At 30.9% G+C, this 11,477-nt stretch overlaps 2 protein-coding genes across 4 annotated transcripts; one reads left to right on the top strand and one right to left on the bottom strand.

Annotated features, from left to right (window-relative positions):
• The first annotated feature begins 1,290 nt into the window (after positions 1-1,290).
• Positions 1,291-9,100, top strand: LOC123910273 (O-glucosyltransferase rumi homolog). 3 transcript variants are annotated; one of them, XM_045961366.1, is made up of 9 exons: positions 1,307-1,325; positions 1,477-1,538; positions 2,279-2,480; positions 2,575-2,735; positions 5,396-5,961; positions 6,629-6,821; positions 7,282-7,346; positions 7,497-7,707; positions 8,574-9,100. In XM_045961366.1, the coding sequence occupies exons 4-9, from the start codon at positions 2,643-2,645 to the stop codon at positions 8,934-8,936; spliced, it is 1,491 nt and encodes a 496-aa protein (XP_045817322.1). In that variant the 5' UTR covers positions 1,307-1,325; positions 1,477-1,538; positions 2,279-2,480; positions 2,575-2,642; the 3' UTR covers positions 8,937-9,100. The 3 variants fall into 3 exon arrangements, with proteins under 3 accessions (XP_045817321.1, XP_045817322.1, XP_045817323.1); XM_045961365.1 differs by having other exon boundaries at positions 1,291-1,840; XM_045961367.1 differs by lacking the exons at positions 1,307-1,325; positions 1,477-1,538 and adding an exon at positions 1,837-2,004.
• An 806-nt stretch (positions 9,101-9,906) lies between these two features.
• LOC123904829 (pentatricopeptide repeat-containing protein At1g62930, chloroplastic-like) lies at positions 9,907-10,770 on the bottom strand. Its single transcript, XM_045954439.1, has one exon. The coding sequence runs from the start codon at positions 10,768-10,770 to the stop codon at positions 9,907-9,909; it is 864 nt and encodes a 287-aa protein (XP_045810395.1).
• Between the last annotated feature and the right edge of the window lie 707 nt (positions 10,771-11,477).

Here is an 11,477-nt window from a genome sequence, read left to right on the forward strand (position 1 = left end):
AAGGGTATTCCTTCAATCAACATGTAAGATGTCATTTTACCATAGGCTTGAAAGCATTCTAAAAAGCTTATCAAAGTTAAAATAAAAACACGCATTTTAGAGGTCTTTATAGTTATAACATGGCTTAGATAAATGTGGAATGTTTTTGAAAAAATAGGCAAAAATATGGAGTTAGGTATCCACTACTCTTCTTTTTTTGAAAATTTTATTTTGGAATGTTATTTCAAAAACAAAGTTCTGAAATTTTTTGTCGAAAACAAGTACTGAAGTTTTTTATCAAAATTTGTTTTCAAAAGTTTTGGAGTTATCTTGGGAAAAAAAAGTACCGAAGTTTTTCTCTAAATTTATTTTAGAATGGTTCCTGAAAAAATGCTCAAAATTAGTTTTGGAAAGTTTTAGGGAAAAAATATTCAAAAAAATTTCGAGAAAAAAGTTATGGAGTTTTTCTCGAGAAAAAAGTTCGAATTTTTTTTGGAAAAATATAAATTTGGACTTCCTCCGTCCCAAAACTTCGGTCCTTTTAAAGTCTTGCACGTGGATTAAGAAATAATAAAAATTGATAATTTAAGTCGTTTTTACCCTTATTTTATTAAGAAAGAAAACTCATTTAATAAAGGTTTTAACTTTCGTAAGGGTATAAATGGTAAATTATCATTAATTGTGTCTTGGTTTCTTAAAAGGTTTAGGACAAATTAAATTAAAAAACTAAAAGGACCAAAGATTTGATACGGAGGGAGTACTTTGTGTTTTATGTTTTTGTGTGCTAATAATAAGCCCCATAGGGAGCCAAGAGTAAAACTAAATAATATGGGACTTGACCTAAAAACAAATTTACTAAAGAGGGGCCTAATATTTTGGAGCTTAACAAGGAGCACATTGCGATCATATATTCTCTCTTCTACGCATTCATTCCTCCGTCACCCATCGCTTCTATATGAGAGAACCCTTACGACCATCGTGATGTAGACTCAAGGAATGACAGTATGATGAGAGTTTTCTCCTCGTCACCTGTCGGTTTAACCTTTCCCTTTGACGATTTCTAACAATCCAGCTCGAACTCGACAAACCTGCCGATCCTATCCATGTTGACGTGGCAAGTAAGTTACTCTAGATGTTTACATTGACTTGGTTATAATTAGTGAAGGGCCAATATTTTGCAAAAAAGTATAAAGTTAAGGGGGCAAAAATGTCATTATAAAAATTAGAAGACTAAAATCACAAATTTATAAAAGTTAAAAGGTGGAAAATACAATTTAATAAATAACATAACTATTAAGAGTAAACTAGTAATTGGAATCACAAGATTAGGAAACACCACTGCAATGGTAGTTAGTTGGTTCCCCAACTTTTGTACTTTTCTGTTTTCTCCAAATTGTGGCCATTAAATTCATTGAAAATAACCTTTCATTTGTTCTCATTTGATTTTATAGCACTCTCACCATATAAGCAATAATCATTCAAAATAATACATTGCAGGCTAAAGACACATTCACGCAGCTGTATACTCTCATTCACAAGATTCAACTTCAAAAAGAAAGGTTTTCCCTATCTTTCTTTAGAATTGACACTCACATATCTCTCTCTCTCTCTCTCTCTCTCTCTCTCTCTCTCTCTCTCTCTCTCTCCATTATTTTTTCTCTCCTTTTTCTTATTTCCATCCTTTTTGATTAATATAAATAATCAAAAAGTCTTTCTTTCTTTTAATTTGATGAATTAAAAAGTCCTTTCATATGTTGAAAAATTACACATCTTTTTCATACTCTCACTCATACACATAATTCCTATTCCCATTCTTGTCCACTCCAATTATTCCACAAACAAGACAAGAGAAAATTCACAGGTTCATTTCTTTTTCTTTGTAATTGTTTCTTTCCTTATGATAAATGTTTTAAAAGAAAAATTCCATGGCCGCGATCTAGACGCAACATTCATTGTTTTTTGTGTCACAGTTGCAATCATGCATGTTTCACAATATGCATGATTGCAATTGAGACTCCACATTAGGTGTGATTCTCTTCAATATCAAAAATTACAATTTTAATTTTTTTTACCTTGACTTCGAGGCTCTAAAACATAGTAACATAGTTTTGTTATGTCATTTTTGATAGAATAGAATATTTCTGCCATTAAGCATAATTATATTTGTAATTATTTTTATTAATGATAGAGTAATTATGCTTAATGATATTCATTCAATTTTCTTCTATATTTATTTCTTTAGAATTCCCCTTCCAACTTAACTTCTCACCCAATTTTTCCTTTCTCTCATGTTTTTCAGCCATAATTCCACAAAACAATAACCTCATCGAAAAAAGTCACAAGAGAAAAACAGAAAAAGGGTATGTTGGATTAAAAAGCTTCCATTTTTGAAGCAAGAGACAAATCCAATTCACCAAAACTCACCGACCCAATTGAAGAATCATTTCAAAGTTTGCATCTTTTAGTATTTTAACTATAAAGAAGCTCAAAAAATCAAAAGGGTATGTAAATAATAACATTAACTTTATTATTATTATTGTCATAGAAAAAACAGAGTATTTTTGAGATAACAACGTTGTTGTTGATGTTATGCAGGGGAAATTAAAGAGAACTACGGATCAGGGCAAATTGGTAATTTTAGAGGGAAAATTCGGTGTACGTTCATGAAATCGTTGACGAGATCCACCGCTCTATTGGTGTTTCCGTTGCTGTTAATCGTCGGCGCGTTGGTGTACGCGCGGTTCCTTGAAACACCTGTAAGTATTGTTTGTTTGTTTGTTTGTTGCTTTGTTTCCAACAATATTGATTTGATTGGTTCATTGAGTTTGCAATTTTTAACGTTAGTTATTTGTTTCGTAAGTTACGTGTTGTCCTAAACTGAATACACAAATGGGGAATTGCTCAGTCACACTGAAAATTCCCTTCCCCTTTAGATATCTAATTAGTCATCTCTGAAAAATAGTACTCCATCCTATCCTATTGGTATTAACGGTCTAATCTTTTGGGAAAGAGTTTCCATTTTCGATAATTCAGAGCTTAACTGTCATATAAGTAAAATTTGACCGATAATAATTTTATCAGAAATTGAATTCATATTTTACCGAACAATTTTACATTGGTCTATTATAATTATTAGAGGTTAGTTTAGGTTAAATTGAGATTTTTAGAGATTAATTTAGGATAAAACTGATATTTTTATTGGACTATTTATATATTATATCACATGTGCTTATAAAAAAAATATATTATATCACATGTAAAATTTTGCCTTGTCACTGCACACATGTACATATATAATTTTAGTTTTTTTATTTTAAATCGGATATCTTTTGTTCACAATTTAAATCGTTTGAACTTTGTGGATCTTGAATAGATGACCTATTTTATAAGAGTTTTAACCATGCATCATGTGCAAAACTAAGATCAAATTCAAACCTTTTTTTTTTTGAAAAATAAATAAATAATCTATTTTGAAGAAAAAGATCAAATATAAACTTTAGTTAAGTTGAAAAAGACTTGCGCCACTTTGTTTAAATGTTTATTTGACTACATAACACTACATATTAGGTATAATTAGGTAAGTTTGTTCAACTCTTGCTAACGAATTATGTAAAATGTCAAAATTGTCCTTTTGGTACCTTTTACAAATTATGGGTTGTATTGTCAACATATTTATTTATTTTTTTACAAAATGTCAACATATTTATTAGTAGTTTGTCAATTTGTCAAATATGGATTTTCATAATTTTTTTTCAAACTTTGCATTTTAAAGTTACCTTGATTTCAACTCAAGTTTTACTAGGAAAAAAAAAAAAAAAAACTCAAGTTTTACTAGCCCTATTTAGCATGTGTTTGAAATTAGGCTTTTTCTGTAGAAATTTCTAAGGCAGCGCCGCTACTGTCGGCTAACAACACATAGAAAATTAAATATCCTAAGATCTATGGTTGCAATAAAAAGTGTTTGAACGCCACATGTCCACAGTGGACCCCATGTATGACTTTTAATATTGTACTTTTGCCGTTTTGCGCCACCTTTTTCATGCACGTAAATTAAATTTTCACCCATCCATCATAATTGGCCACCTAAACTAGGATACATATTTTTCACTCACACTTCTGGGTTATTTCATCACCAACTCTCAACAAATATTTTTAATACTCCTATGTATTAGTAAGGTAAATTCTAATATCAAGTCATGGTGGACCGGTCATAAATAACATTATAACGAATACGAAATTTATAAAATTCATCGTTGGATAGAAAATTTATATCATATACATCATCCATAGAAAAATTTAGAAAAATTGAAAATTATTTGATATGTTATCGAGACAAATCAAGATTAACGATTTATTAAATAACGTAAATCTTGATGGGTTTTAATAACATATTAAATGATTTTCAAAAAAATTTAAAAAATTTATGGATGATCTATACAATATAAACTTTCAATCCAACAATAAATTTCGTAAAATTCATAATCTGTATATCACTTGTCCATGGTGGACCATTTGTAAATATGGTCGACTGTAATATTAGCCGTATTAGTAAACCTCGGCCAAAAATTAAATCCTATCAAATGAGTAGGTATTTCACTTTCCTGGTGTACGAAAGCATCATACTTTAAAATTTTATTTTTATGCAGATGATTGAGATAAGACACGGATCCACCTTATGCTAATTGGGGGGTCAACTGACCCCACTTCATAACATCACCTTTCTCCACGCAAAAAAGATTGGACAAAAATACGACACAACCTTTCTCCACTCACAGCACAATTATCGAGATGTGCAAAAAATATTAAAAAAAACATAAAGTGAAACTTTGTTGTATTTTTATTAGAATATTGTGTTGAAATAACATTTCTCTTTTTTTTATGTTTCACTTTCACCTTCACATAAATAACAAAGAATAGTGTTATATGAACACAAAAAGATCGAACAAAAATACGACACAACCTTTTTTACTTACAGCACAATTATCGAGATGTGCAAAAAATATTAAAAAAACATAAGGTGAAACTTTGTTGTATTTTTGTTAGAATATTGTGTTAAAATAACATTTCTCAATAACAAATTAGTTAGAGATCATGTTAGCACTACTCTACTATTAAAAAAAAAATGTTAGCAAGTACTATAAAAATACTAGTTTTTTTTTTTTTTAACAAGCTAAAGACACTAGTTAATCATATTAGAAGTAGTTTTTTTTTTTTTTTATAAGCTAAAGGCACCAGTTAATTAATTAATTAATTATACTAAAAGTAGGGTTTTAATGTTTTAAAAAAAAAGAAGTAGGATTTTAAAATCTATGTTATTAATTTGATCACTTGCATTAATATTTTCTCCATTATATTTTTAAAGTAGAGTTTTTTTTTTTTTTATAGAAATTAAACTCTATAACGTTTGTTTATGTAGGAAATTTCGTCAGCAGTAGCCCGTTCATCTACCGAACAAATCCTAACCACAAAATCATACAAAATACCAAAAACACTCCAAAATCAAACAGAGATTCCATTAGATTGCAATGGATACAACCACACAGGAAAATGTCCCAATCACCAAATCTCATTAAACAATCAAGACCATCGATCTAATTCCACGTGTCCAGATTACTTCCGTTGGATCCACGAAGATTTAAGACCATGGTCCCACACAGGAATAACACAAGAAACAATAGAAAAAGCAAAACCAACAGCAAATTTCAAATTAGTTATATTAAAAGGAAAAGCTTATTTAGAAACATATGAAAAAGCTTTTCAAACAAGAGATACTTTTACTCTATGGGGTATCCTACAAATGTTAAGGAAGTACCCTGGAATGTTACCTGATTTGGAGCTTATGTTTGATTGTGTTGATTGGCCAGTTGTTTCGGCTGGCCAATATAATCTTGATGGTGGTGTTGATCCTCCACCACTCTTTCGATATTGCGGTAATGATGCAACTTTGGATATTGTTTTCCCTGATTGGTCTTTTTGGGGATGGTAAGTAATTAAAGATTATTTCACTTTTTTTACCCTAGTTTGTTTGAGATCACAGTTTCATGCAGTCAAGAATATTGTATTTAAAACATTTCACACATTTGCTGTTGTTTAATCAATATTGGATGATTCAACTGAAAATCTGAATGGTTTGTTTGATTTTGACCAAATGACTACGTGAATGCGTCGAATGTGTGAATGCGGCAGATTCTTGTCTACAGTAAATATGATTTCTTTTGGTAGAGCTATCTAGTGCAAGTTTGAAATCGTGACGAATTTCACAAAATTACACTGATATCATGATTTTTGATTTTGTGATAGTACTGTGATTTTAAAGTGTTATTTTCATCAAAATCATAGTCATACATTGTGAATCAGTCAAATTCAAATATGCAGCAGATCAAATTTCGACAATTGAATGAACTATAAACTATTCAATGTTTTTGTTTGCACTTAAGTTTTTCACATTAGATTTCTTTAGTTAAACTTGTAAATTCAAATGTAGGACATTGTTTTTTTTACCTTACTAAGATTTTCTTATAAAATAACATACTAAGATTATTTAAGAGTAGTTACAGTTACACTTTTGTGTAATAATTACTAAACAAAAATAATTTTGGGAGGTTTATAACTAAGTATTTTTTTTTTTAAAATTAATTGATGCACATAGGCCTGAAGTTAATATAAAGCCATGGGGGATATTGTTGGGAGAGTTGAATGAGGGAAACAAGAGGATTGAATGGATGAAGAGAGAACCTTATGCTTATTGGAAAGGTAATCCAACTGTTGCTGAAACAAGACAAGACCTTATGAAATGTAATGTTTCTGAAAAACAAGATTGGAATGCTCGTTTATATGCTCAGGTATATCAATCTTCCTTTACCTCTATTTGTATATATATGTTATTATTAAAGGGAAAACGAATGTTCTACTGACTCAAAAATTAGTCTCATAGCGGACTTTTTTTTTTAAATCAATAGCGGACTTAAAAAGTCTAAGTCGTAGAGATACCTTAAGCTGTATATTGGGGTCAAATGCTCTAATTACGGCGGGTTAGCAAAATATAGGGACCCTTTAAGACGAAAATGGATCTCTATTGGAGGGAATCATCTAATTGATTTTCTAAAAGTACTACATATGCATTAAATAGTTTTGAATTAAGAAATGGAAGTTATTGAATGAACGGATGTTTACCATCCGATCATACTATCTCAGACTCGTGACCTTATATGGACCGTATCTTTTCTAACCTAAATTTTATTTTTGTATGATGATAATAATAGTGAAAATTGTCAAAATTTACAAAAGAAAATTTTGTTTCAGGATTGGGGACGAGAGTCGCAAGAAGGGTACAAGAAATCAGATTTGGCAGGCCAATGCACTCATAAGTATAACATTAAATTTACAGTTATATTATTTGAACATCAAAATATAAACACAATTTGTGCTCGAAACATTGTGTTATAATTTTTTGATTATCTTATATGTATAGCTATCAAACTATCAATATTTTGATTCAATCATGATATCGTGTGTAGATATAAGGTGTACATTGAAGGTTCAGCTTGGTCAGTGAGTGAAAAATACATTCTAGCATGTGATTCTCCAACTTTACTTGTGAAACCTCATTACTATGATTTCTTCACGAGAGGGTTAATTCCAGTGCATCATTATTGGCCCATTAAGGAAGATGACAAGTGTAAGTCCATTAAGTTTGCTGTGGATTGGGGCAATAGTCATAAGGCAAAGGTAATTAATTTTGTTTTTGAATAATGCTAGCAAATTAATCATATTCTTTGTTGGTAATTTAGTTTTGAATGTCTTGTTTCTCAATAACATGGTATAGTTCTCTTAAAGTGAGAAAACACATTTTTAAGCATCATTTGCAAATCCTATAATTAAACTCACTAGAAAGATGTATGTTTTAAATGATAAAACAAACATGTTTTTCTCTATTATCCCATCAATAACATGATTATTATAAGTTATGTAGCACCGACACTGAACAACAATGTATGTCTAGTGTTCGGGTATGTGTAAGTGTTGTTGTGTGAGGTAAGTTAAGTCTCACATTGCTTAGAAAAATGGAGGTTAGACATTTTATAAGAGAGATGACCCATAAACCTAATGTCTTAAGATTTTGGATAAAGATGTAGTGTTCAACTCACTTATATAGTTGCTCTGACCCCAATGTGAATGATCTTCCGGCTGCGCCCTTGTGACCATCAAGTGCTTCATAGGTTATACACACCTTATTTTCTATACAATTATCTAAGATTAGAAAACAGAGTGAAAAGAATGAGGAAAAATTGTAATTAAATATAAAAATTGGAAACAAAAATACAAAATGTTTTTCAAAATTAAACAGACCCTCAGTTTCTGAAATCTCATACTTTTTTTTTATCATGTTTTGATATTACTATGATCATCTTGGTAAACAAGCTTAGCATGTTTCCATCTTTTACATCAGTATATTGCATAATATCCATGCTATTTTACAAAATATATGTGCTTAAAGCAAATTGTAAACAAAAATTGCTAATCTTATATCCTTAATGGAGGAGAGAAAATTCATATTACTTTTGTTTCAATGTTATATGTTTTTGTTTCATCAGGCACACAATATTGGAAAAGCAGCAAGTAATTTCATTCAAGAAGAATTGAAGATGGATTATGTGTATGACTATATGTTTCATCTCCTAAATTCCTATGGTAAACTCTTTAGATACCAACCCTCTATAAGTGATAAAGCTGTTGAACTATGTGTTGAATCAATGGTTTGTAAAGCAGAAGGAAGAGAAAAGAAATTTATGATGGAATCATTGGTAAAGGCTCCTTCAAACACCAATCCATGCACCATGCCTCCTCCTTTTGATCCTCCTTCTTTACACGCACACATAAAAAGAAAGCAAGGTTCAATTCAACGAGTCGAATTTTGGGAGAAAAGTTATTGGGAGAAACAAAACTTGAAATCGTAATGTAAATTATTACCAACAGAGATCTGACACAAGTGGTTAATGCGCATAGTGTGTGAATGTTGTAAACCATAGGATAAATATTCAATTTCTTGTCATGAAAAAAATAAATGCAACAATTAGAGATTAATGTTTTCCCCTAAACATATAGAGTTCTTTTGGGTAGATATAAATTTAGCATACACTTACTCATATTTGTATGAGTAATGAGTTTTTTATTCTACAAGAAATAGTATTTTATATGTCAGTTTCATGATTTGAAGCTTACTCTTCTAATATAAATTCAACATAGATATTGACAACTATAACCAAATATTACGACATAACATTAATAAAGTAGATGCATATATCATACCATGGCTTTCACCAAAACAATTCATTCAAACATAAACTACAAAATAGTGTGAAGGCTCGTATAAATTCCTTTAGAGAGGGGGTGACACAATTACAGAACCTATATTCTTATTACAGAACCTGAATTCAATAGATTCAGATAGTCGATGGAAGTGGAGGAAAGAAAAGGCTCGATGCTTAGACAGATTGGACCGCTATCCTAATAAATTACCACTTAAGCCCCGATTAATTATAAACATTACAGAACTTAACACCTTGGATCCACATATACAAGAATTTAATACCTGTAATACTATCAGTTTTCAACAAAAAACAAAGAAATGATGAGAAGTCAAGATTGTACAATCAAGAGATCTGGTTACTCTGGTTTTTCTAACGCCACATATATAGGGCATTGAACAATTACCGATACACAATCAGGTGTACTAACAGAAAAACAGAAAATGCAACAATTACTATAACCACAGTATGCTATTAACAGCAAACAAATAACTGATAAGCAATCATTTCACGAAGATTATCATTGAAATTCAAAATAAGTAAATTAATGACGCTATTATTATCATTAAAATTCAAAATAACAAAGGATAACTAGAAAAAGACATACATAAATTTACTCTTATAGCAGGCCTCTAGCAATCATTTCACGAAGAAGTTTCTCTGCTTTATCATTCTCACCTCTTTCAAAGAGAGCAGAAATAATTATTTCAAAAGTGAAGGCATTAGGAAAGCAGCCCTTAACTTCCATTTCTGACAGCAAAACAAATGTTTCTTCAAACAAGCCCTCTTTACTAAGTCCACTAATTATAGTTGTGTACGTTACAACATTAATATTGTATTCTTTACTCAAAAGATCATGAAAAACTTGTGCATCCTTAATAAGTCTTCCACCTTTGCATAGTCCATCAATTAGTATATTGTACGTGTACAAGTTTGGTACGATACCCTGGTCTTTAATTTTCATGACTAATGCAATTGGCTTGTCAAGATGCTGCTTTTTGCATAAACTGTGCAAGAAGGAATTGTAAGTGAATACATTGGGTGGTTGACCACTGTCACTCATGTCGTCAATAAGCTCCCAAGCATACGAAATTCTCCCTGATTTGCACAAACCATCAATAAGAGTGTTGTAAGTTACCGTATCAGGAAACATATTTTTGAAATGCATTTCTTCAAAGAGATTGATGGCTTCATCCACCATTTTACTCTTACAGAACCCATTGTTCATAATATTGTAGCTCTTAACATTGGGCATCATTCCCCTTTGGACCATAGTGTTGAATATATATTTGGCCTTGCTCACTTCATTACGAAGGCAGAACCCATCCATTAAAGTACTATAAGTAACTACATCAGGTTTCATGCCTTGTTTCATCATCATAGCTAACACACTTTTAGCTTCATTCATCTTTTCTTCCTTACATAACGCATCGATCAATATATTAAAGGTATAAACATCTGGGTTGATGTTTTTAGATACCATTTTATTCAACAAAACAACTGCTTCTTTTAATTGACTCACAATACAAAAACCATAGATTAAGTGACAACAGTAGGCGAAATTCCCTTGATAACCATTTCAGAAAATAATTCACAAGCATCATCTACACCAAACACACATGTAACCCTTCTAATCCCATGGAGACATATCTCTTTAAGAAAACTGAGTCTCATGCTTAGTTTAGACAGACGATTCTCATAAGAACAAGGCATTATTTTTAAATTGTGTTGCTTACTGATAGAGTATTTTATGCATTCTAAACTTTTCACTGATCAAAATCCATATTTGTTTTTTCATTTCTTTATGAGTCAGAACCATCAAGAAAAAGTTCAACAAATGAGTCCGACCGGGAACCGTTAGCCTAATCGAGCCTGAATCCAGATCAAGAAGTTCAGCAAATGAGTCCGACCGTTAACACAGTAACGGATCCACTAACCAACAACTAACATCAACGATGATCAACATCAACAATAAGTAGCTTCGGCCATTTCTCATTATAGTACTAAACCCTGGTGTGAGTGTATTAGAGAATATAGAATAATATAGCTAAGTGTGTATAAGAAGTTTCTAGGATATTAGTTTCTATTCATTCAGTTATATTATTCTATATTCTCTAATAGAGTGAAACCGGTGCAAAAGTTAAAATGTGAGGGGGCTCGGCTATATAGACTACATATAGTATACTGGGA

This window comes from Trifolium pratense, linkage group LG2 (assembly GCF_020283565.1).
Source record: "Trifolium pratense cultivar HEN17-A07 linkage group LG2, ARS_RC_1.1, whole genome shotgun sequence".
In the NCBI taxonomy this organism is placed as follows: Eukaryota; Viridiplantae; Streptophyta; class Magnoliopsida; order Fabales; family Fabaceae; genus Trifolium; species Trifolium pratense.

Bases quoted from the DNA above. Each gene is read 5' to 3' on its own strand.
- LOC123910273 (XM_045961365.1), top strand. From the start codon at position 2,643: ATGAAATCGTTGACGAGATCCACCGCTCTATTGGTGTTTCCGTTGCTG. The intron at 2,736-5,395 runs GTAAGTATTGTT...TTGTTTATGTAG, and splicing joins CGCGGTTCCTTGAAACACCT to GAAATTTCGTCAGCAGTAGC. The intron at 5,962-6,628 runs GTAAGTAATTAA...TGATGCACATAG, and splicing joins GATTGGTCTTTTTGGGGATG to GCCTGAAGTTAATATAAAGC.
- LOC123904829 (XM_045954439.1), bottom strand. From the start codon at position 10,770: ATGGTATCTAAAAACATCAACCCAGATGTTTATACCTTTAATATATTG.